Source organism: Sander vitreus, chromosome 7, assembly GCF_031162955.1.
Source record: "Sander vitreus isolate 19-12246 chromosome 7, sanVit1, whole genome shotgun sequence".
Classification (NCBI taxonomy): domain Eukaryota; kingdom Metazoa; phylum Chordata; class Actinopteri; order Perciformes; family Percidae; genus Sander; species Sander vitreus.
Genome location: NC_135861.1, coordinates 12,936,277 through 12,963,187, shown reverse-complemented (window position 1 = coordinate 12,963,187; position 26,911 = coordinate 12,936,277). Strand labels below are relative to the sequence as shown.

Sequence of the window (26,911 nt, the reverse complement as noted above, 5' to 3'; positions counted from 1 at the left end):
AGGTTAGTCAGTGTGGGTGGACTGATGTATTTTTCTTCTTCTCCCTTTCATCTCAGACACATGCTTGCCTCTGTGCGATATGTTCCCTTCCAAATTAGTTGGGCTTTGGTGTATCTAACAAGATCCTGTGACATGCTACTTCACAATGTGGCAGCAGAATTTACTACAATTTGAAGCCACGCCATGGCTTATGAGTTGACATGGTTTCTCTTACTCTGCTTTGCCCAAGCTTGCCCTCACCCCCAACTCTGTAATTTGTGGCTGCTGAGATGACAGGATTGTTCCAGGTCAGCCATGGAGCTTTGACCTCTACTACTCTTTGCCTCTTATCCAGAAAATGGCACACTCGCTTGGCTAAGCCAGCTTGATTTCACCTCAGAGCCTTATCCTTTAGTCACGCTCTGATAAGTGATTGACTAAAATAGCGGGCTGTTACAACAAATCTGGGCACTGACTGAACACATAGACTCCAGATACCCCTGTTACCTGCTGATGCTTGGTTGGGAAAATCGATTCAGCAGTAAATCTAGGATTCTGGACAGAGAGTGTGAAATGTGTCTGTAATGGTAATGGTCACTTATATAGCGTCACTGTCTGTTTCATCCCATAATATCACCCATCCCCCTCAGTTGTACTTAGTGTTTAGTGCTAATCAGCAAATGTTACCACGCTAACATGCTAAATTAACATGGTCCCCATAGTAAACATTATACCTGCTATTCATCAGCATCTTAGCTTTGTCATTGGCACCTTCTTAGCATGCAGGCGTTAGCATTTAGCTCAAAGCACTGCTGTGCCAAAGTACAGCCTCATAGAGTAGCTAGTGTGGCTGTAGACTCTTAATATTATATGTATATATACGTGAACAATCTTCAACCTTATGTCCTTGTTCTTTTCACAGAACGAAATGCCTTTGTATTCTCCATTATACTTGTCTGTACTCTGTATATCCTCGAAGAACTCTACCATTCAGAATCCTACAAAACGAGCAAAGCAGTACCACAAAAAAAACTGCTGTATATCTGGTTTAATTGTACTGTTGTCAGTCTTACAATTTTTTTTCTTTTTGGTAAAGAGAATGATCCGAGTTCTTTTTTCTGAAATTAGTCTTTCTTGCAATTGCTTGGCCACAGTATTGGATGGACGACCTTTTGTAACCAGTTGTTTATAGAATCTGAATTCATTGTTGCCTTTCTTTTTTTTTATTATTTTATTTTATTTGCAAAGCTTTACAAACATGTAGTATAGAGTTTGAATAGTTCGGCATCATACACACAAAAATAATCATTTCCAACCAGGGAACATTACAACCTTACTTAATAAAATAAATAATAAATATAATAATAATAATAATAATACTAATAAATAATAATAATAAAATTGAGATATATATAAAATTAAAAAATGGCATTTAATACATAATTAGAAAAATAAATAAATAAAATTAATTAAAAAAATGAAAAACAAAACATAAAATATATTACAAAGGCAATATGAAATGGAATAAAAGCTATATAATCACATTTCCTTGAAAACCTCTTGCAGTAGATCAGCTAAATAAATAGTTTTCTTATTATTAATAGTTTGGATTGACTCAAAAAAGTCCCGAAATTCAATTCTGAAGTGAGTAAAAGCTGGCCGACATTTAGAAAATTTCGCTTTATGGATATGAAATTTCCCTAGTAGAATTAATAAGTTGACAATTCTATGTATTGTTTTGTTTTTGTTATCGTAATTAAGAATAACATATTTTGCTTCCAATTTAATTTCATGGTTCTTTTGAATATTTAAATAATTTTCAATTTTTTTCCAGAACTCCACAGAATACCGACACTCCCAGAATAGATGTATAATGGTTTCTTCTTCAATCTTACAAAATTCACATTTATTATCCACAGCCGCAAATCTTGAAACAAATTTATGAGTAGGATAAATATTGTGCAGTATTTTAAAATGTAATTCTTTCAGTTTATTAGGGAGAACAAATATTGTACGGTAGAAGCCACGTTGATTCCCAGTGAATGTTAGAATATAAAGAGTCCCAAACAAATTTCCCCCGTGGAGTGATTTTCCTTTTACTGTAGAAGTAATTCCTCATATGTTTATTTGTACATTTATTACTTTTAATATTGATTCCATTAACAAAGAAGGTCGGGTCCAATTCTTGCAATTCTTGTCTCACAGAGTGACATTTCATTAGTTGAAGAATTCCTCTAGGTATAACATTTATTACCATTTGGTATTCTTTGTGGGTGACAGGAAAGATTTTAGATCTAAGAAATTCCACATAACTAAGAAGTTGAGCTTCATCATTTTGTAAGTCTGCAAGAAAGATTATATTCCTATCAACCCAGTGTTGTAGATATAAAGACTTATTTTTTCTGGTTATAAACTCATTGTTCCATATAATAGTTCTGTGTGGAGAAAAATTATGTATAAAGCATAATTTTGCAGCGTTAAGTGCCTGCTGATGAAATTTAGATAACTTTTGCGGTAATTTAATTTCATTATAACTGCATTGTAATACAAATTGAAGGCCTCCCATTTTTCCAAAAATGGACTGTGGAATGAAGTACCAAAGGGATTCTGGAGCCTTTAAACATTCTTTTATCCATTTAATTCTAAAGGTATTGTTCACATCCATGAAGTCTATTATTTCCATGCCAACTGCATTTCTCAGGGCCGCTAAAAACTCCTTTTTTAAATGATGGCATTTATTTTTCCAAATAAAATGAATTAAAATATTATTTATTTCTTTACAGAGGGATTGATGGATAAATAGAGATTGATTAGGGTAAATAAATCTAGAGATGCCGTCCGCTTTACTCAGAAGAACTCTACCTAACATGGACAGATCTCTCTGAAGCCACATATTGAATATATTTTTAGTTTTTTGTATTTTGGGCTTAAAATTCTTTTCTTGTCGTTCCTTTAGATCTTTAGAGATATGAATTCCAAGGTATTTAATACTAGTTTTCACTGGTATATCACACATAAGAGTTTCATCAGTGTTATACAGACACAGAATTTCACACTTCGAAACATTAAGTCTTAAACCTGATGCCAGAGAAAAGAAATGTAGTTCTTTGATTTGATTGATTGAGATTCAATTTGTTGTTTATACTTTAAAAAAAGGAACTGTGTCATCTGGTAGTTGAGAAATTTTGATCTTGCTTTCAAAAATCCTTAATCCTTGTAAATCATTACAGTGTAAAATATGTATTGGAAGCATTTCAACAACAATGAGAAATAAAAATGGAGAACAAGGGCAACCTTGGCGGACTGATCTATAAACAGAGAAGCTTTGGGTGGTATTTGGATATAGTATGACACAGCTACTGATGCTTTTATAAAGCATTTTAACACCGGAGATCAAATTTTCCCCAAAACCAAAAGTTTGAAGTGACCTAAATAAGAACTGATGCTCTACTGTGTCAAATGCTTTATAAAAATCAAACGATAATATCACAGCGTCAGATTCCACATATTTAGAATAATCTATTATATCAAGAATAAGTCTAATGTTGCAGCTTATATGCCGATTAGCCATAAAGCCAGTTTGAGTTTCATTTATGATTTGACTTAAGCCTTTTTTTAAACGTCTGGCAAAAATTAGAGAAAGTATTTTATAATCTACATTTAGCAACGTTATAGGTCTCCAGTTTTCTAACAGAAAATGATCTTTATCTGGTTTGGGAAGCAATGTTATTACACCTTGCTTCATAGTTGTAGTCATATCCTCATTATCAATACAATCTTTTAACATGTTAAAAAATGGAGTTTCAATTATGTTCCAAAAACGCCTATAAAATTCAACAGGAAGACCATCCATACCTGGAGATTTATCTTTTTTTCATTTTATTTACCTCTTCACAGTTTTGAGATAGGTTTATCACAATCTGATTTAAATTCATTTGTAATTTGTGGGATACATTCTTTAATTTTGCTGATAAATTTCTCATCCTCCGTTTGGTTATAGTGGGAACTATATAGATCAGAATAGAAACGAGAGGTATAATTTGCTATATCAGACGGATTGGAATTCATAGAGTTCTTTTTTCCAGTGCAAAGAAATAGCTTGTATTCCGCTCACCTTCCTCTAACCATTTTGCTCTAGAGCGTATAAAGGCTCCTTTGGTCATATTAATATACAATTGGTCAACCTCTTCCTTCAGACTTGACATTTTTAATTCTTCCTCTTCAGTAAGAGTTCCTTTATTTATTAAGGAGTTCAGTTCTGCCATAATTTCAAGTTCTCTGATAGTGTTTCGTTTTTTAGCCATTTCTCTGATTTTAAATGTAAAAAAACTCCTATTTTTGAACATTACTAAGTTCATTACAGTTGAAAATGTCACATGCAGTATCTTCCACTGATTTACAAAAGGCTTCATCATTCAATAGATTACAGTTAAATTTCCAGAAACCACGAGATTTCCTGGTTTGTTCTTGTGGATTAGCAAAAGTGACGACTATCAATTTGTTATCTGAAAAAGGGGCATAGCTATGTAATGTTTCAGAAACAAAATGTAAAGTAGAGGAGGATAATAACCATAGATTAATTCGAGATTGTAGCGAGCCACTAGCATTACTCCATGTATATTCTTTTTGATAAGGATGCAAATAACACCAGACATCAATAACATTAAGTTGTTCACACAAATGTGATATAGGTTTAAATTTTGAGTTAGGGGGAATTCTTGCTAGTAATCTATCTATTTGGTCATCTGCTGCGTCATTTAGGTCACCACCAATAATTAAATGAGTATCTTTGTATTTCTCCTTCAACTTTTTTTAACTCTTCTGCTAGTTGGGTAAACATGTTTTTTGCCAAAACATTGTTATTATGTCCATAAATATTGTTTAACAATTAATCAATTTAAGAACCAAAATAATCCATCTACCCTCTTTAGAAAGGTGGGATTCTAACACATCTCCTTTAAATTTATTGAATGATTAGAAGCATGACTTAAGTAAATCTGATCCCCCCCATTGACTTCTCCAGAATTTCCCATCATCATCACATGAGTGAGTCTCTTGTAAAAAAATTAAATCTGCATTAGAGCGTCTACAGAATAGAAAAATAGCCTTCCTTTTAGATATGTTTCACAGAAATCACTTTAAGGTTAATGAAAGAAGTATTTGCCATACAACCAGTAAATGATATGAAAATAAAAAAAGTAAAAACACAGGTTTGATGCCTATAAATAAGGTAAACAGAAGATAAGAGCTAATAGGAACCCTTAACCTTTGGTAGTGATTAGAAATACCCTAAACACTGGGAGTACCAAAAAACAAGATGTTGAACGGTCGTAAGGCCTTATTAACATCAGCCTACTTAATTGTCCACTTGTCAAACATTTACTTGCCTGGTTGTCAAACCTAGACGACAATACTGAGTGAAGATTTTATGCAACAAATTTCACCCCATCGATAAAGGCGACTGGTCCTTGCCATCTGGTCTTCTTTCCGTCCTTACGAGCCTGCTCGACCAGGGGCCACAGCTTGTTTCTGCATTCTCTCTCGGAGCGTGTCAGGTCCTCAGCTATACGGAGATTCAGATTCTTCATAAATTCAGCATTGCGCAAGTCCTTCCAAATCTTGTACCTGAAGGTACGCATGTTGAACTGGATAATAATCGGACGCGGTGACTTATCATCTCTGGGGTGTCCAACTCTGTGTACTGTATCGACCAAGAATCCGAGCTTGCTTTTATCATCAGGTGCAATCTGACCCATTATCTTCATAACTTCCTCTCTTACATCTTCGCTCACTTTTTCAGGAAGGTTGATGAGGCGCAAATTCCATCTTCTGCTGTAGCGCTCGCTTTCTTCGGTTTTCTCTTTTAGTTCTTCAATGCTCTTATCTAGCCTTTTCACCTTGTCTTCCATCTCCTTTGCTTGAAAACCAAGGCCTTTCATCTCTTCTTTTACCACAGTGATGTCTGCAGAGTTTTTATTTATCCGTTGTTCAAAGACGGAGAAGCGCTCCTTCAGCTCAAAAATGGCTTTGAGAATGTTGGCGTTACAGACCTCGTTCTTGTTGGCACATACTTTCTTTGGGTTTGGACTATTAATTGGAGAGTCTGGAAGAGGCGAACACAAACCTATAAAGGTGTCTTCTGGGTCCACATCCATTATCGGTCCTGCTTTTATGCCTGCGTCTCTCTTTGCCATTGTGATCCACGAGCCCCGTGTTATTAGCTTGGTATGCTAGGTACCCGATAGGTCTTTGCACGTGTTGTCAAAAAAGGTTATTTCTGGTCGTCAAAGTTCTTATATTGGTAGTTAACCCTTACTTGTCGGTGCGTCTCTCAAAATCTGATAGTTCAGTAAGTTGCGTAATAACTGGCCTTATTATAAAACATAAGTACTCAGTGTTGCAGAGCTTAGCACATGTCAACCACCACGGTCGCCATCTTGGCCAACCCATTGTTGCCTTTCAGATCTTATTGCTGGAGACCAAATGAGTCCTCAGGCCTTTGATGTTTGATCTTGAGCCTTAACAGATAATAGGCCCTTATTTGCTCCTATGATACACCAGCTTTAAAGCTGATATACAGTATATAGAGCTTCATTCATCAAATCATCTGTCCCCAGACACCCTCTGTCTCCCTCTTTTTCAGAAAAGGTGTCAGCTGGCTGTGGCACCAACGTAATTAGAATCTACACACAAGGCGTCAGATTGACTTTTGACAGGCTCAGTCAGGCTTTCATTTTAAGTCTTTAAATCTGCACAAAAGGAGTAATCTGTCACTTGTCTAAACCATGAGGTGGTGATGCTTGGGAGCTGTTTTGTCTGTAAATCTCCCATAAATTTCACTTATAAATTCAAAGCCAGGGCACTTATCATGCCTGATGAGATGTGCTCATGTTATTGACAGAGTTTTGTGTCATTGTAGATCAGTGATTTAAGTGTTGTCTTTCATTTGATTTGTATGACTTTCGGGGAAAGAGGTGAGAGGAGAATAGGAGAAGCTGTCATTCTCTAATTTGTATGGTAACCTGTCTAACACGAACATGCACACAGGTTGGATGAGAACAGCCTGTTCTTGTTTAGAGAGTGAGGACATAGCAGTAATAAGAGATGGGTGGACTGAAGGTACAAGGGACGATCAATTGAAACAGAGGAAGGAGAAGAGATATGAGGAGAACTGAAGATGGAAGTCAGATGGGGAGACAAAAAAAGGTGGCGACTTTCCTCAAAGTACAGCATGAAGGCAGCACAATAGCTCCACTGACAGGGTATTCATTTATTTTAGTATGAAGATGACGAGCCGATGAAAAGGGAATCTGAACTATGCCTGCTCTGAATCACGTATTGAACTGGTATCAAAGCCCTTCAACTCTAAACTAAAAGCTGCTGTCTTGTCTCTAAGTAATGGTAGCTATTAAACATTAGCATTACTCCATTTACCATTATGGCAAATGTCATCTTCAGGGTAATAGTTTGCAGCATAAGTTCTAGTTAATTTATTTAAATAACTCTTTATCTTAAAGCAACATTGCTTAACATTAGACTTTTTTTGAGATTTGGCACCACTACAGTTTCAGGGTGCAATTCACCTATACACTTCTGTACACACTTCTTTTTTATACACTTCTGTCGTAAATATGGACAGCTGTACACATGCATGTGTTATGATTACATTACTTTTGATAAAAAAACTAGTCCACAACTTTGCTAACACAGCCATACTTGAAGCCAATGCAACAACACACAAGACGTAGCAAGCCAGCTAATAATATTACTAGTTAAACACCAGGAAGGCCAGTTTGGCATCTGTCTTTTTTTTCCGCGAAGCTCTCGTGAAGCATTAGCACCAACGACGTTAGCAACAAGTAAGCTTTATGTCCATCAGGAAACTCCGTCAATCACAGAGAGTCGAGGTAGAGCAGCCGGAGGACATCATAGGGAAAACCAGAAAACATTTTCTCCATAAAATATGATGCAGTTTCACCAAAATGTGAGTGATGTAATTCGTTACTTCTCCCAGGTCAAACCAGCTCCCCAAAGTTACATAGTGCGAGAACAGGTTTGGGGCGCCAGTGGGAATGACAGAGGCACTGTAGCATACTGTGCAAGTCAGTGTAGCATAAAAATGGTTAATTTAAGGTATAATAGTTAAACAATATTGCTTTAATAACTTTATTAATCCCGCAAGGGGAATTTACAATGTTTTCACTCTGTTATTACAGACATTACACACATGCTCAGTACCTATACATGCACTAATGGAGAGATGTCAGAGTGAGGGAGCTGACCATGGAAAGGTGCCCCGAGCAGTTGGGGGGGGTCAGTGCAGTGCCTTGCACCTTGGCAGTGCCCAGGAGATGAACTGGCTCTCCAGCTACCAGTCCATATGGGGACTTGAAGCTGCGACCCTCCACCCCTTAAATGTGTACCAAATGACTTTACAGATAATACAGAGGAGTGTACCTAGATCCAACTAATCAACAATCAATTCTGGATGAAATTAAGCAGTATGTCACGCAGAAAATGAAACACAAGAAAGCAATCAAAGCACAAGACACATAGCATGTTGGAGAGATATAAAAAGCTTACCTAATCTTCATACCTTTGTCTCTCCCCATCAATGCAAGACAAGAACAATGTTCCAACAAAACCTAACCTTATGTAAATACTATAAATAGACAAAATGTCAATGGAAATTAATCTGAACTCCATCAATGCCTGCTCCTACTCTACTGAAGCACTGAGAACATGCAAGGAAAGTCAGAGGGACAGCAAATGTCAACTTCTCCACTAGCAAGGTTAACTGACAGAAACAACAGACAAAGAAACCTTGACTGCCACAAAATGCTGACTTGTTGGATGAGTATCCTTGAAGTGAAGGAGAGCCCGGAGTGACAGAGAGCGACTCACATGGGAGATCTAATGCTAGAGAGGTAGAGCGACAGCCAGAGACACGGTGAAAGAGAACAAGAGATCTAAAGAGAGAGAGAGGCAAAGTGACACAGTAACTGAGAGGACAACAGACCTAAAAAAGAGAGAGTTTTTGGGGCAGGCATGCCTCAGGGCCTGCAAACCTACTGCAGAGGGATTAATGATGCCAGGTCAGACCCTTAGCTTCTTTACAAAGAGACACACAGCTGTTTTCACTATTTACACTCTACAACTACAGTACCCAAAATGCAACCAGAGAGACATACCTTTGAAGGGAGTGTTTTATGTATAACGTAAGTTTGTGATGAAATGACATAAGTTTTGTTTCCATTAAAGTACATTTCAAAATTAAAAACAGGATGGGAATGTCCCCAGAGTTCAAAGACGAATAGGCCTATGTGACGGGTGGGGAGGAGGAGAGATGAGGGGGGTCTCTTGTGACTCTGCGTTAGGTACTCTGGGCTTATTCACTGGACATACTTAGAGCCACCAACTAGGACATAGGTGTAGCGGGTGTAGAACTAAATGAGGATCACAGAGCTGGAGAGTGCCGAGAGGGTGATTTGCTTGTTGTGTAACCTTGACCAAACATGTGGCACTCAGCATTTGGAGGTTGTAGTGAGTGAGTGTCTCTTAGTAAAAACATGGACTGCTTCAGCACTTTGTACTCGACACTAGAGGCTTTTTTAATTCATAAAAAAACCAAACGCACTCTCCAGCGCGGAGTCTGTGTAAATGACACTGACCCTAGCGGCGATGCTGCAGTGTAGTATCCATTACAAGAAGCTGTTTTTAACCAAGAGGGACCCCCTTAATTTAGCTGAGACGCTACTGTAGGTGACCTGTGACCAGACTGCAGGATTGGCCGCCCCACTGTGCTATTTTAAATATAGGACACTATCAAGTCCACTCAGTCCCTTATGTCATACCTCTCACTCTGCAGACAGACTCTGTTGTAAATGCATTACGTTATGTTAGCTCAAAAATAAATTTGGGATTATGTGTTGTAAAATCCTGAGAGGAATGTCTTTTTTTTGTGCATATTTAATTTCCAAAGGATAAATAAATTGTTATTTTCTTTTCTTTTCTTATTCCACAGATTACAAGGCAAAAGTAAACTTTCCAGCACGACTACAAATTTGTATTGCAAGCCTTTGTTTAATACCAATGTTTATTTAGTACCAAATGTTCCAGTAGTAAATGTGAGGTTTTATACCGATCAGTCAATAGACAAGGCCTTTTGTCACAACTCTTTATTTCCCACCAATGTCTAACAATCAGGAAGTTTATCATATAATGAGTGATTATTACAATTGTCAATGAGTCTGTCCATTATTTAGGGATAAATTGATTAATTAGGTAGTCCATAAAATGTCGGAAAATGGTAAAAAATGTGATTACTGAATAATCGTTTCAGTACCATTCAACTCATCCTCGACTGGTTTTACAGTGATAGCTCATGCTAGCTTATATTTAACCAGTTGCAGGAGATGCAGAGTGAAACAGAGAAGGTCTGAAGCCACGAGTGTTTATTGGTGAGACAGCCATGCATAACTCAGTCAGTTACATGTCAGCTGTGGCAGAAATGAGACACATAATTGGCAGGACAAGGTGGAAGCTTGACAAGGATAGTTGTAGAATAGCATGAGGCAAATATAGCAATAGAGCTACTTGGCAGGGTCAATAACCTGGCAGTGTCAAGGTTCAAAGAGCACCAACCTCTGTCTGTCTATGTCCTGCTGTTGTCGGCAGTGTTTACTCAAAACAGTTCTTGCTGGTGGCAACACCCAGTAACTGCAGCAGTTAAAAACTCTCCACTTCTTTGCCTAGCAACACATTGCAGTGGCAGCTTACATCACCACGCATGCTGGCAGAGTCCTCTGTTACAAGCCTCTCAGCGGCTATCAGTAAATGTTAAAAGGCGAAGCGTGGAATATGAAAAAGGGACATGAAAACGCAAAAAAGGCCTCCAGGTGAAATTAGGCCCAATTTGTGATGTCGTTTTTTTCATTTTATTTTTAATTTTTTCTAAACCTGACATGAATTCTTGTAAGTAAATGGTGCTTTTGTTTGAAGTTATGTCTGGAAGAAAAATCGTCTTTTGGTGTGTGTGTGTGATGGCTACACGTACACTTGCATAAGTGCAGTGAACGTTTCTGATGTTCGAGCCAACCAGACAGTTCTGCATGGGTGTCACTATCTGCGTATGCTGGTATGTGATGTAAGCCCTCATGCCATTCAGCCTACAATGTCTTCACTTTCATGCAGCGGCCATGAATTTCACGGTATTTGTCTCTTGTAAATGACATCTCTCATTGTCAATGACTTCTCCATTGGTAACGCATGTCTTGAGAGACATGTATTTATTATAGGAATGGAGCTTTGTGTCATTTATTACATGGCAACAGGGAGCCTAATTATCCCTTATGAGGCTCCTACATCTGCTTTTCACAAGGATAAGAATATTCATTTAGCGGTGAATATGTGTTGTACTCTCATTTATCTAATTTTTCACAGTTATATTTGCCTTGTGTTCTGAGTTTAGATTACAGAATGAACCGCCTTCCTTTTTGCTTTACGTTTCCCTGACTCCCAGATGGCATGAATGATGACAATTTTACTGTATTAGGTATGGCAATTTAACAGTCTCGCACAGAGTTGCAGGCACACAGAGACCTATGAATTCCATCAAGCACACATTGTGCACTTGCAGCTATTCAGTAATACATGGTCACATCTCAGTGTTGAGATTTCAAATAAAATCTGCTATGGAATCTCTGCAGCTGGTAGTAGTAGTATGACTCAATGTCAGTGCAGAAGAACACAAGCTAATGACATTTTTGGCAGTTTCTCGTTGAGATGGTTCTGCACTTGGTACATTTTTTTTTTTTACAAATATATAAAGTTGATGTTTAATGTGTTTTGCAAGAAATCAGACCAAACTCTTAACACATGTAAAACAAGAACTTCAGCGACTAATTGTGAGGCTTTAATTAGAATTTGCTTCGAATAATGAATTTGGACAACATATTATAAAACACTAATGTCAGCACAACATGATTCCACTGAATGCTGATAAGCTCTAACATTGAATCATCCTCCAGCCCTAGTATCTATCACAACTCTGTGTTAATTTTTGTTGATCTGTGGCGACACACAGAAAGGGCTTTGAGCTAATCACACAGCTCCCGACTGCTGTGACAGTAAATGTCAAGTGCTTTCACTGTGATCAAACCCTTTTTCAGTTATTCAGACTGTTAGCCTACATTTGCCTTTTAAACTGGTTATGGCAATGTCACCTCTAAATGTTGCGTGAACCACAGATGTAGATAAGAAGCATGTTTGATATGGGTTGAAAATGTCAGCTATTTCTGTCCTTCTGTGGTTGGGATATACTGTATTCAACCAAATGCCTGAGTCCTACAGCCATTGTCAGCTCCTACAAAGATAAGTCGGAACAGTTGCATGCATAATAGGCAAATGTATAAATGTATATATTTCTCCTCTGGATGCCATTACACTGTCAACACTAGTACAAAGATTTACGCATACCACTGTTTAAGGGTTATATGGGGACGGTGGATGTTCCAGAGTTTAGGGTTAATGCCCGGTCTTGTTGTACATTCGTCTTGCTAGAAGGAAAGGTTTTACAGCCACTGAGTTTTCCACTCCGTTCTCTCATGGCACATTGACTAATGTGACCGCTCCAGTGCCAACCCCCAACCAATATGTCTCTGAGGAGCTTGTTAGCCACGGACCTGCAGTGACCCAGACGCCCTCGCCTGTTGGAAAAAGTTACTGATTTTCTTTTTCTTTTTTTCCTCACAGCCTTTTCTAGATGGGAGAACTCAACTTGAGGCGACAACCCGTTGACCTCTTGGTTGCTTTTGCAAATACACAAATAAATAATGTGGCAATTTAAGTAGATGAACAGGGAGTATATATTATATACAGTATATGTAAAATTTTAAATGACACAAACTTTAACAAAAAATTTAGTTTAAATGCCTTTAAGCATGTGTGCATATTTAATCAAATGCTGCTAAAGACTTATACTCCAGTTTTCGACTTTTTCATTAGTCCATCCATCAAGAAAGAGAGACAGGGAGCATGCTAGTATGGACTTAAGTGTAGACATAAAAAAAAACTTTATTTAATCATAAAGCCAATTGCTACTCTACATTTCTCTGGTGTATCCCTGAACACTAGAGACGCAAGTCTTTACTTACAGTGACTGCTGACTCATGAACGGGTCTAAAGCGAGAATGCGCATCATCAGGTCCGCGTTATAAACTGTATTGTGTCGTGTATGAAATGTCTGTATCATCACTGTGCTGCATTTTTGATAAACTATGATAATCTGGTCCTGGATCACATCTTTCGCTTTCGCTGCACGTATCAATCCCTCTTCCTCTCCTTAAAAAAAATAACGATTCCAATAATGGTAAAAATGCTGAATATTGCAGCCCATATATTGGCTTTAGAAATAACTTTTTCTGTCTTACTTCAGAAACATTTTGAATAAAAACTCTACAGTTACTGTAGTTGTTGGGAAAGAAACAATATATATTTATTGTTACCACAGATACTGTACATAAAAATATATGTCTGCAGTGTTGGTAAGCACACTGTGTGGATTGACTCATCAAGCATGAGAACGCTTCTGAAGCTTGGATGCTGATTGCTGCTGACTGTTGCCCGCCCCAGCCCGTTGCCCCCTGCTGATCCCCCCCCCTTCTTCCAGTCCCCTTCTTTCCCTCTTAGCCAATCGATAAACCTTCTAAGGCACACCTGAATAGTTGCCGCCTCAGTGCTGCTGCTGAGTGCTTTGGTGGAGTGATGAAGAGGAGGGTTTGTTAGGCTTTATAGAACCTAACAGCCATCACACATCTGGAGATGCTGTGTGGTGATGGCCAAACCTTTAAGCAGGCTATAATAGTAATTTCTTTGTGTGAGTGTGTGTGTGTGTGTGTGTGTGTGTGTGTGTGTGTGTGTGTGTGTGTGTGTGTGTGTGTGTGTGTGAGAAAGGGAGTCAGAAGATAAAAGAATAATGAGGCAGCCATGTTTGTCATTGTTTAAATCCAACAGGACAGTTTTATACCCATGACTAAAGTCATTCATAATATTCATCTCCTCAAAAATAAAAGTAAAAAATAAAACTTAAAAAATAATATATATATATTATAAGAAATAATAAACAAAAATGAAATTTTGGCATAAAAAATGTAAAGCATGGCTAGCGAGAGATGGAAACTAGAATAGTTTTTTCCGCTGTCCATACCTCATGTCCTCCAGATGAGGGAATACCACAATCATCATTTTGTACTAAATGATGCAGGAGTTTTTCCCAGTCGATGACTGAAGTGCTGAGTTGTAAAAAAATTTTTTTTTATGTATTACATGCCTCAGGGCCCACCAAAGTTTATTTATGATAGTTGGTTGGCCTTGAAGTGGGTAAGCGATGCTTTACTGGCAATTTGTTTTGCAGTCTGAGGCATTGAATAGGTAGCGTGACACTGGGCACTGTCATGCTCCGTGAGCTTTGTGGAACTTCGGTAACCTGTTTGATTTGTTGTATCTGCACGGCTTTGAGGAGTGTGCTTCCCTCCTTCTGAGACCAATGTGATGTGCATCTTGACACATAATCCATCTATGTAACTAAGATAACTTTTCAAGCAGCTGGCAATTCCAAATGATTTGATTCAGACTGCGTCATTGCTCTGCAGTGTGAAGCGTTACTTTACAATGCTGGAATTTGTTTGTGTAACTCACAGGTTGCGTTTACCATATTGGTTGCAGAAAAGAATCTTAAGGCAAAAATGAACCCAGATACACCCAGAAAACAAGTAAAATTGCCTTCAAATTTTACAACCAGCAATACAGCCAAGTCAAATTAATCCTTTTAAGCTGATCATTGTAATCATGCCTTGCTGCTCTGTTTATACAGTATGCATTTGAAATGGTTTTGATAATGGATTTTGTCCATGCATAGCTATTTTTGAGTGGAACAGACAATGCATGGCAACAACAGGCACATGGGGCAGCAGAGCACGTAGACATTTCTGAAACTATCATCTCTTCTGAGAACACTGGTACTCTGATGTACCAAATGTATCCAACAGTACGTTGGTTACATTTGGGTTGACAGACATTTCTGTCTTATTCAGCTTTTCAAATATAGACAAGCATGCATAAACATTTTTGTTAGCTTTGGCTCAGCTGTTGAAATTGATGCAGCCATATTCCACTCATTAAGCCCATCACTCATCACTACAATACCACATGCAGTATAAATCATCACTGTTGTACAGCGTGGTTCCTCTGGTGAACACAATAGTATACATATTTTAAAACCACACTCAAAGTACACAGTCATCAAAGTAAAACCACGAAAGATGCACATACAGTAGCAAAACAGCAACATCCAATTCATGAGTGCATACTGCTGTTTTGTGTATTGAGAAAATACATCACTCACAGCAAGAATGAATACGCTGAAATCCCTCTTGATCATTTTTCATTCTGAGCCAAGTATGTTTTCTGTTGGAGGTGTTTGATGCTTCATTTTCTTTATTGTATTTTTATTAAATGTTTGGCTGTTGCAGGACCATGAGCAGATAGCTATTATCAAACTGAATGAATTGAAAAACAAAAACACTGCTCTGTGACTTGTGACCTAGCCAAGCCAGAGTATGATATTAATAATAAGCTAAATATATCTATGCACTGCTCAAACAATATGAAACAAATAACACTATGTAATAAAACAAAAATCATTAGAACAACAATAACCTGTCACTTAAACTAACAATAAGCATTTAATGATTTGGATGAACAGACATGTCCAAATGGGCATACATGTTGAACCATCATTCAAACAAATGCAGTGTTTAGCCCAGTTTAAAACACCCTGTTGGACCATAGCAATATAATGTCGAACTGCATGCTTTGTTTGGACGAGTCCAGACTCCCCACTTTGCGAGAAATTACACAGCTGACAGTTTAATGTCTTCAATATGGCATCCAGTCCTCCTGCCAAAGACATTGCCAGCCTAGTTTTCCTGGGAGTTCCCCAGTTTTCACTGCCCTCTCCTGGTGTCCTTCACCCACAGTCCAAATATAAACTCAATAAAAGTGCTCTGAGCAGACACGGCCAAAGTCAACATCACCATGATGTTTTTGCAAGTTAGTTCATTTTCATACCTTCAGTCATTTAGATTAGAATGCATCCCATCATAATGCAAACTAGGGTTAGGTATGGACAACAGGTTTTGAAATGGAACTGTTTTTAATTTAAGAACTGAATTTGTCGCTGTTTGATGCCACTTACCAATTCCTGAAAACAAAGTTCAGACCTACTTTGTTGCTATTTACATTTCCTCTTATGTAACAGTGTGTTTTCTGCAAATGCTGCAGTCAATCGGGAGATTGGGGCCACTAATGGACACTATGTTGCATGCTGGAAAAGCACAGGCAGAAACACAGATGTGGTTGTCAGTAGCAACAGTGTCAAGAGCCATAGAAAATTCTCTGATGTCCACAAACTCTGCATTGGTTCACATTTTCCACAATATGCCACCCCTCTGCTGATAAGTATGAACATTACAAGAGAATCCATCATTTTTCCAGCTTTTCTGTTCTTGTCTTGTTCACATATTGTGTTGGTGTTGTTTTTGTACTGGGATGGTAGTTAACTGTCAATCCTCAATATTGGCTTTTGATGCTTGGCCTCATTTCCTAAAAATTGCCTGAGACAGAAGGGGTGTAAAATATTGGAGATAAACAGACTGAAACACATTTTGTGTGTATTTTTCTGTTAGAAAAGGCCGAGGAAGAAAGGAAAAAAAAATGAATGGCCTCCTGTAAGCCTCTGTGGTTCAGTCTGCTCCAATATTACCCATTATGGTTTGTCACATTTTTAAAAAGACAAAATCAGAGAGCAAGTTAGAGGAAGACAGAAAAGTGAGCGAACAGACATAGAGACAAGCCGAGAGTGAGGGTGAGAAAAATGGATGAGAGAGGAGGACAGAGAGAAGATGCAGAGACCTACAAGGAGACAGGGAATGAGCCGAGTAGGGGAGGTGCGAACTGGGATCCTTCGGTGAGCAGGAGGAGAGTGAGAGAAATGATCTACTGTCAACGGACGAAAGAGAAAGTGTGGAAACAGAGATGAGTATTTGTCAGGTGTTAGTGAATTTCAGAGCGAAGGGAAACAGTGGAACGGAGAAGAGCCTCAGCTGATAGCCTCTCACCAGAGAGGGATAGGAGAGTTGTTACTGCCTGGGATGAGTTTGACAGAAGTGGGTGCTTTCTGTCATAATGGGAAGCTTGTGTGTGTGTGTCTTTTTTGATACGATAGAATTAATTAGAAATAATAGATGACAGAGTAGTTGTTGTGCTGATAGATTTGACTTAAATGTAGTAAGACAAGACAGCAGGTAAACATGGATTAAGTGTTGAGGAGGCTTCTTACTAAAATCTAGAATCTAGAAATAAAGGCCTGTTTCTAATATTAACCTATTTCAACTAAAGTTCTGGTTAGCATAAAGTATTAACAAGTGCAAGTGGACACACACTTTCCCCTGGCTACAGCATATTCAGATGTGAGAGCTTCTTTTTTATTTGTCTCTTCCTTTGTGATCTTTCACTCCATTTCAGCAGCTGAGCCCTATCCACCATTCCTACCCATTCTGTAATTATATTATGCCTTTATTGGGGAGATGGAAACTTCATCAGATTGTCTTTATTTCCTGCCATCTCTCTCTTTTAACCTTCCTCCTACTTGGCTGTTACGCCCTGTGTCTCATTTTCTCCTTCTTCCCTCCTCTTCCCCATCTCTCACGCTCTCACTTGACATATTTGCGTTCATTTAATCTCTTTCTCTTGCACTCTTCCTTCTGTCTGTCCCCTTCCATTCGCTGGCACACTAAGCCTCAGAGCAGATTCCCTCCTGCCCTTCCCCACATGCCATACGCTATCATATTGAAGGAGAGAAGCTGACGTAGGATCACATTTTGTGACATGGTGGTATTGATTATGACAGACTGGGCTGATTCAAGGAAGGATCCCCATATAAAGATATTATATGATCTTAAATTAGATGTGCACATCCTTGCCCTGAGTGTTGATGCACAAATAGCTCTCTAAAACAGCAGCAGTTCGACAAGGAGGTCCTCCTCGTTCAGTTGTTCTGCCTCAGTGTTGGGTGAGGTCAGATATATATTTTACTGATCATAGATTTATTATTATTTATGGGATCATAATTGCCACCCATCATCAGAACCAATATTGGCATTTTTTTATTTTTGCTGTGAAATACCTACAATAGCTTCCTTTTGTGTACGTAAAGTAGAACTCTTTTGTTTTTACTCTTGACTACTATTTTCTGGTTCTTCTGATGTCATGATATCAGTTTAGAAAAACATTAACAATAGGAGTAGTTGAATTGGTGTGTAGACTTCTTGATGCATCTGACACTGAATGTCTACAGAATAGCTGTATGGGATGACCTGTAATGTTTTAATGTAGTTAAGTGGCTTTTCAGATGAAATGTTATGAGATGCTTGCAGATTATCATATTATAAAACATTACACTCAGCAGCACTAAAAAATAAGCTGCAAACAATGCACATAACACTGCCGTTCTTTGCCAAGGGGATATGAAAGAAAAACAGCCTCGCAAGGTCCTTTAGAGAATACTACACTTGAATAATTTTGCACTGCCTTTGAGTCATAATTGCTTCTAAAAGCTGCTCATAAAACACATTTGCTGTAGATGGTATTTATTAAATTGATTCTGAACAAATTGAGGGACGCTGAAAAGGATTTATTTTCAATCTTACCTTCTAGGTTTTTTGCATATGGCAATTGCATTTGGATAATTATTCAAATATCTTCATTTTCATTCTCAAGGCACATTTCAAATCAGTTTATTAAGTATCCACAGTTTCAGTTTTTTACTATGACAAGGTTGGTTAAAGTAATGTGGTGTAATACCGTGTCCCAGGGTGACTTTTGCTAATATTGTCAGAATATCATTAGTTCAGTATTATGGTTTGTCAAAACGAACATTTTAGATTCAAAGGAATAACCTTGGGAAATACACACTTATTGGCTTAATGGACACATGAAGATGTTATCAATCTGCTCATCTATCTCTCTGCCATAGAGCGAAAAAGTGCATTACCTAAAATGTTGAATTAGTCCTTTAAGACAATTTAGAAGTGTGCTTTTCTCCTTGCCATTTCAAATACTTGTGATAATAATGTTTGATCTATGAAATTAACAAAGTGCATTCTAATTAATCCCCATGACAACTTTACACCATCTTATCGAACAATGGATCTTCACACATGAAGACTGGCAGGTCAAATAACAACAGCTGTCTACGTTTCTAACAGTTAAAGGTGACACATGTCATTACCGTAGCCACTTCTAATTTCTTATTATCTCTGTATACATAATATAAACATCCTCACAGCTACAGCTACAGCAGGCTGGGGAAGAGTGTCAGTAAAGATAAGAACATACTGAAGGTGGAATTCATATGTTATTTAAAGCCTATCAAATGGGATATAAATGCAACATGTTGGCAAAGGACAAGTTTCATCACTATTCAGTTTCCTGATAGAAGCTTTCCTATAGCTCTCCAGCTCCTAAAGTGCTTTGATTCCAGGGATAAATGTGGTGTTGAAGTGGCCGTGCTCAGGCAATTTTAAAGCTGTAGTACTTGCAGGCACCTGTCTCTGGTCTGCCATGGAGCACAGCAAATGGGCCATTTGTCACTCTACATACAGAGGTGATGTGTTCATTCCTCTGATGGCCACTGTGAAAATGACATTCACGGACTGACAAAAGCCCGCTTCTCCTCGGTTTAGTCTCTCAGACTGCAGCTCATTTTCTCCCGAGTCCTCCTTACACCAACTAATAACGTCCCCAGCTTATAGGCTTCTTTTGAATGGTCTGCCTAGCACATTCAGCAGCCTTTCATTACAATATGAATTGACAACGAGTCGTTTTGAGATCGCCAATGGTTAGCGTGGGTAGCTAAACGTTAAGTGCTAGCTCCCCAAAATCACACCCCTGGTCCATTAGTTCCATTTATCTGCAGTGTATTTATAGGGCACCTTGAATTGGGGTCTTGAAGCAGGTGATGCAGGGGGGAAAGGCCTGTCCTGGCTGCTGGTGATTAATGCATGAATACGCAAGCTTTATCACAAGGCTGACAGCCTCGGGACCAGAGAATGTCAGTGCAATTAAAGGCGGGTGGCAGTTGTAAGAAAAGAGAGGCAGTTCCTATCTGCAGATTGCAGACTAAGTCGGGGAACATGGGCGGCTCGGTGAAGGTTCCAGCAACAGCGCCTATTCATTCCTTAATCACCTCCACTACTCATTAGGGCCTTCTTTTGTTCCAGCCATCGTCTTTTCCTGTGCTGTGCCAGCAGATAAAATATGGCCGCCTCAGAAGAGTAAAGAGCTTGGGGAACCCCATTAAACAGTGACAGAGAAAGGATAGAAAATGAGGAGGGGAAAGGAGAGGTGATGTTGGAGTGGTGGAGTCAGTCAGCTAAGGAAGAAGAGAGGACTCGAGGGAGAGGGGTGGTGACAGGAATGTGAGAAACAGAGAGAGAACTGTCCGACCATGAAGACTAGTTATTCATCTCGATCTTCCCTTTAGGACTGTTGGAACATTAACCAGAGGAGCGTTACAAAATGGCAAGTTATATATCATAATCATACGGAGTTCAGCTCATTACAGCTGTGACTGCTTGAATTACCTCTACAATAATCTCCAAAACCTGTGAATGAACTCTGCGTGGATGTAGAGTTCTGTGTTCTAGTGCAGTAACTGGATATAATTGGTTGTTTTATTCAATCATTCTACTTCTTAATAGAGCATGGGAGTCCTCTTCCTGCTATGTAAAGGTATCACGGTCTCCATAAGATAAAGTCTGTTGTTGTTGTTGTTATTATTATGCCTGGTTAATTGAAAGTAAAGTCATCCTGTGTGGTTGGACTTGTCACAGCCTTTCAGAGAGAAAAAGAGAAGCATGTGTTTATGCCAACAGCTGAAAACCATAACAGCAAACTGGTGTTGATATAATGGCTACAACACTGATCACTGCGGTGTTCATGGGCCAATTACAGACAAATACACTATGATGTACACATTGCTGTCAGTTCATCCTGTAGGGAAGGTCTTATGGGTCTATGTAGATGAATGGTACTACCTCCAACCTTTGTTCAAATAGAAGATGAATGAAGACAGCCAATAATAATAGTGCATTGGGAAACAGAAATATTAAAAGAGACCTATTTTCAGTGGCACTCTCAGTAACAGCAACAACAACAATCAAACTGACGCAGCGTGTTGCAGCCTTGTGTACCTGAATATTCCGGCTTTATATACTGTATATCGGCTTTAAAGATTACCTTTTGACCGACTACTAAATATTTGGATCCCCTCAAGCAAGCGTCTGAGTTTTAAAAAAAAATGCACAATGAAGTCTGTAGTTTGAACTCAATCTTCCTTTATACTCTGTAGGGTAAAGGAGGCTCAGCTCCCTCTATTTTGAGGGAATAGTTTATTTTGGGAGATTCATGTCTCACTGACAAGGATTTTGTGTTTCATCCCCGCTGAGAAGAGGAACAACACGGGGCTCTTGTTGACAAAGGCTGAGTCCTCCATGTAAGTTGTACTGCAACATTGTAAAGGTTAGCAATAGACTCCCATAGGAACCCACAGTCAGGTAGGCAGGGTCACTGAAGACACACTTCTGCTGTATAACAGTTTTCATAGTCAAAGAACAACAGTGACTACGTTTACATGCACATAATATTCCGGTTTCTGCCCTTATTCCGAAAAAGATGATATTCTGACTAAGCTGTTTACATGGCTAATGAAAGTAAATATTCAACTAATATTCCCGTTTACATGTAGCCGTGCAAAATACGATTTCTTTAGAGTTTACCAGTGGTGGCGGACTTGTTGGACCGTGCAAACACAGCGTTCCTCTTTCATTCCTTCAATCAACTTCTTGAAAAGGTCGTTGTAGCGATGTGTGCGCATATCCAAAAACCTGTTGATATCCAAGTCTTTTATAATGTTTAAAAGTAGATGTGTGTTTCCTTCTTATCGGGTCTGCATCCTTGCAAACTGTTGGCTGGTTGGTTTGTGTACAGCAACCATAGTAACGCACAGAGCTGACCATAAGCCGTAAACAGACAAGAGGTCATAAACCCCGACTGAGACGCATATTCCGAATGAGCTGTATACATGTCCAAAGAATGCTTCTAAAACCCGAATAAACTGGAATATCCCACATGTCTTAATCAAAAAATGCTATATTCGGAAAAAGGCATTTTTCAGAATATCCAACCGGAATATGCTGTTTACATGACCTGTATCAAATTCGGAATATTGTCATAGTCGTAATTAATAGTGGAATATTGGTGTAAATGTAAACATACTCGGTGTGTTAACCAGCGGGAAAAAGGCAAATTTGACTATAAACATTTTCTAAATGAACTCAAACCTAGTTCAGCATTTCTGTACCCCAATTTGTTATTCTTTCTAATAACTTACATACATAGATGCTGATATATCTGCAATAAGCTGATATTGGCTAATATATTGGTATAGCTCTAACCAGAACTGCAAACATCAGCTCTGTATGTACAGACATACCTGCAGACTAAATGCATCAGTATGCTTGACACGAAACAGGTCGTATGATGTGTCGTCGGACATCATCATCGGACAACATTCAAAGGAAGGAGCTGTTTCAAGTCTAGAACAACTGTCTGACAAATTTCTTTCAGTGCAAGTAGACCATGTTCGGTGGGGATACAATGATTTGGATAATTTCATCATAACAAAGCCACATGGGGTACAACAGTTGTTTTAGTCTCTAGGCCAAATCATTATTTATTTCATCACAGCAGAATTACCTGTCTCCTCAATTGTGTGCTCGGCTGGTTAAACCACTTATTATTGATAAAGTGAATAGAAGAAGAGTTTTACTGTGAGGAAATTAGAACCAAGCCATGAAGTGTGATAAATTCTCATCAGCGTTTAAAAACAAAAAAAAGCTTCTACTGCAGTGCAGTACATTGCTTTCCCATGAAAACAATATATCTTGCAAAAGTATTACAACCCTTGTCTTCACTGCTAATGTGTATATAAACCTTTCCACTGAGACAAAAACATATACAAGTTAATGTGAGGAAAGAGTGGGGGCTGATAAAAGTGGTGTGAACTTCAAATTATTCCCCACAAGCCTTCTGTTTTCTTTGCAGCTAAAAAGAGAGGCTTAAGACAGCTGAAATGTGGACGATCTTTCCATGTACCAACCTGCTGTATTTCCATCTCTTGCGTTAATCACCTCGTATAAAGTATGCATTGTTTTATGTTCTGCAAACATACTGATTTTCTAATTTAATGCCAAACTGAAACAGACATACACACTTGCAGTGAGATGATAATAGAGCTTGTGTCTTTGTCAGATAATATTCCTGCTGGCATGTGAGGAAAAGAACAGAGGAAAGGAAGCAGAGAGAGGAAATGATGATCTTATCTCAAATCCGTAATAGATCACCCCAAACATGACTTGTACAACAAGCAAAAGTAAAGGTTTATAGAAAGCTTCACTCTTATTCAAGGCACAGTGTAGCAGGTAGCAAATGCAGAGAGCCAGAGCACCAAAAGAAGAGACGTTTTTGATTGTTTCTACAACTCCTCTATATTATCAGCCCCTGATATCTCATCCAGTCTTTTTCTCCCACCCACTGTCTGTCAATCTTCTCTGTGTGTCACTGTCTGTAGTGTTTCTTTGACTGTAATGAGCTGAGATAAATACTTAAAGATCAATATGAGGCAAATGGACCTTGCCAGATTCAAATATTCAGTGTGTTAAAAAAAGGACATTGATTCAGAAGCATGGACAGTGACCCAGAAAACATTACAATTACCTATCTAGATAGCGCCTTATTTTGGTTTCAGCCTAACTTCATTGCATATACACTAAACAAAATGTCAAGTCATACCTGAGCTCAACTCTGCAGCATATCCCCCTGCTCTCCTCCATATTTTTAGTTTTACCTCTCCATCCCCATCAAGCAACCAGCATGGCTTATTCCTTTACATGTATTCCACCACACTCATCCCCTTTTCCCTTGGTAAGTTACTAAATGTTGGTGAGGGCCTGTCAAGTGCACGATGCAGGGCAGCAGACACTTGAAGCTATAGCAGATAAGTATGCACTGTGAATTTTAACATTATTCAAAAAACTGAGTTCCTGAGTGAGGAACTGTGTTCCTGGTGCCAAAGGCTGTACTGTGGGCAAGTTTGAAAAATTATAGATTTGCAAGCCCTTATGCACTCTTACCAATCACTTTAGGTGGGGACAAGCTGCCAAGCTGTTATTTGTAGCTCTGTAAAGTCCATCTCGACAAGCGTGATGACTAATCTCGCAATAATGACAACACCACCCCATACCTCCAGCTCTTCACCCAGACACATATGTGCTCAATTACTCCAAATAATTCAAACAGTAACAGGGCTCTTTGTAGGTGGGTGGTGAACTGATGGCAGAAAGAACAGGAAGGGATGAGGAGCAGGAGGAGAATGCCAGAGAGGAGCAGAGGTTGAAGAGGGAAGTGGAAGAGATGGAGTTTGCTGGGAAGTAAATTTAACTGTGTGTGTGAGCAAAGCAGAATCTTAAATCCTTTAATGTTTTCTTTGCCAGCCTCAGGTGACTTTCCTTTAAAAAGTGGCACTTTTGAGCTTTTGCAAATTTTACTTTGGAATGAAAGCGTCTGTGGCTAGGATGGGAGGACGGCAGAAGTGGACTGCAAATGTTGAATTGACAACGTGTTAAGCTCTGGGAAGTTGAGGACCCAAAGGCAGAGAGCAGGCAGGCAGGCAGGAGAAAGTTGAATTTGAGGATTTATTAAACCAAAACACAAAAAAATAACCAAGGGAGTCCAGAGAATAGCTGACGCGGAGAAACACGACCGGAAAAAAAACACACACACATACAATGATCTGACACAGGACAAGGGGAACACAAAGACTAAATACAGAGGGTAACGAGGTACCAAGAGGCAGGTGACACAAGGGCTGGGAAACAGGTGGAAAACATCAGGCAATCACAAGAGCGGGAAAACACAGGGAGTAAAACTAGACAAGACAAGACAGAAAACAGACTATCAAAATAAAACAGGAAACGGAACATAAAACAAGACCAATAATCACACAACAGAAGGAAACAAGACATGACAGAAAACCAGGCTACAAAAATGACAAGAAAACAGACTACAATAAGACAAGACAAAACACCAAAACCATAACACAACGTCATTTTAGCAAAAACATGCATGTGAGTTGACCTGGAGCATTGCATTCAATATGCATTATTTTCGTGCTACTGGTGAGTTTGGCCAAAACTGTATTAGAAACCACTGAACCTCACCAGAAATCAAATCACACTTGGTCATAAAAATGCTAATATTTATATGCAGCAGTCTCTCAAAGTAGCAACTGTGTTTAAGCTTGTCTGCTTTTACTGCAGCGTGGTGTTCACGCTCTCCCCAGAGACAGTAGCTGTGTTGATGAATGGTGAGGTACTGCAGAGTTTGTACAGTGTAAGGAGTGAGGAGTAAAAGTTCATTATTTGTGTATTGAGAGGGTTGTGTGGTGTGCTGCATTAATCATTTTGTTTCCTCATGCATTCTGTGCATAGAGGAAAACTCGCACTGATGAGGACTTTAATCTATCATGCATTATCATGCAGTTTGGGTGTACACAGGCTTTTTCTCTCTTTCTCCTTTTGCTATTGCTGTCTGTATAGTCATTTTAAATTATCATTAGAAACACATTTCACAGCTCCATTTGCACTTCCACATGCTTCAACAAACATAATCCACACAAACATTAACCCAGATTAAGATAATAGTAATCTGTGAGATACATTTAAATGTCAAAGAGGTCATGTCCTTTCTCTTTGCACTTACTTTAAATTATTTAGTATTTTCACATGTTCTTGATACACATGCTTGAGCTCAAATCTCATTTCCAAGAACACTGATGAATTCCACTGTCTGTCTATCTTTCTAAATCCCTTCACATGTTGTCTTTTAAGTTAACCTAATTTGTCATTTGTTTTTCTCCCAGATCCCTCTTCCCACCCGAGGCAGAAGCCGCTGGCCACTGACCTCTGCTACAAGACTGAAATCAGCAGTCTAATGGACTTCAACTCCCCGGATGCTACTCTGGACAAAGGTAAGACCTGAACAGTTCTGTTGGACCAGAGCTGGTTGACTTAAAGTTTTTCTTCAGTGCCACTATAGGAAGATGTTGTGGAGGATGTTGTCGCAAGGCATACATATGTATCCAAAAATGTACCTGCAAATACACAATCCATGAGAGCGAGATGAGCTAATAGTAGCACCTCTGCATCAATTCCTCTGCCTTCTCAGTATTTGCTGCTTGCACGTTATTGGAACTATGAGCACCCATTTCACATATTATTCTAGCTAACGAGGACTGCCTGTGATCCAGGTTGCGTATGGCTGCTAATGAACCCAGCGAGTCTTGTGTTTAAAAAACATCACACAGCTTTTCAGCTATCAAACAAAAGCTGCTTCTTAATTCAGTCTGTGTTCACGTTGAACCAGGAACACAACAATTACCGACAACAATTTGCTCACATTTTGTGCAGTTTGTATTCTTTCAGTTTGGCCTCTTGTTGCATGCTTGGATGCACCAGCAGGGCAGAAATTATACCGCCTACTGCAGTATGTAGCCTACAATAACAACACAGTGAGTAAATAATCCTGGCTGAAATGTTCTCAGTATGTATTTAAATACATAAATTGTATTTGTAAGAAGAATATAACTCAACTCAAGGTTTACAATATATAACCAGTTGAAAACATAGTTGTAATTGCTGGTAAATGGAATATTGTGATTGCATTCATAAGCAATTTATTGACATTTTACAAGATT

General features: G+C 38.7%; 1 protein-coding gene across 3 annotated transcripts in view; it reads left to right on the top strand.

Moving 5' to 3' along the window:
• LOC144520730 (kazrin-like) overlaps positions 1–26,911 on the top strand; it is a 199,919-nt gene that overhangs the window by 115,596 nt on the left and 57,412 nt on the right. For all 3 annotated transcript variants that reach the window (XM_078254693.1, XM_078254694.1, XM_078254695.1), the window contains exon 4: positions 26,078–26,185. In XM_078254693.1, the coding sequence (XP_078110819.1) occupies positions 26,078–26,185 (108 nt within the window). The remainder of the gene's footprint in view (positions 1–26,077; positions 26,186–26,911) is intronic.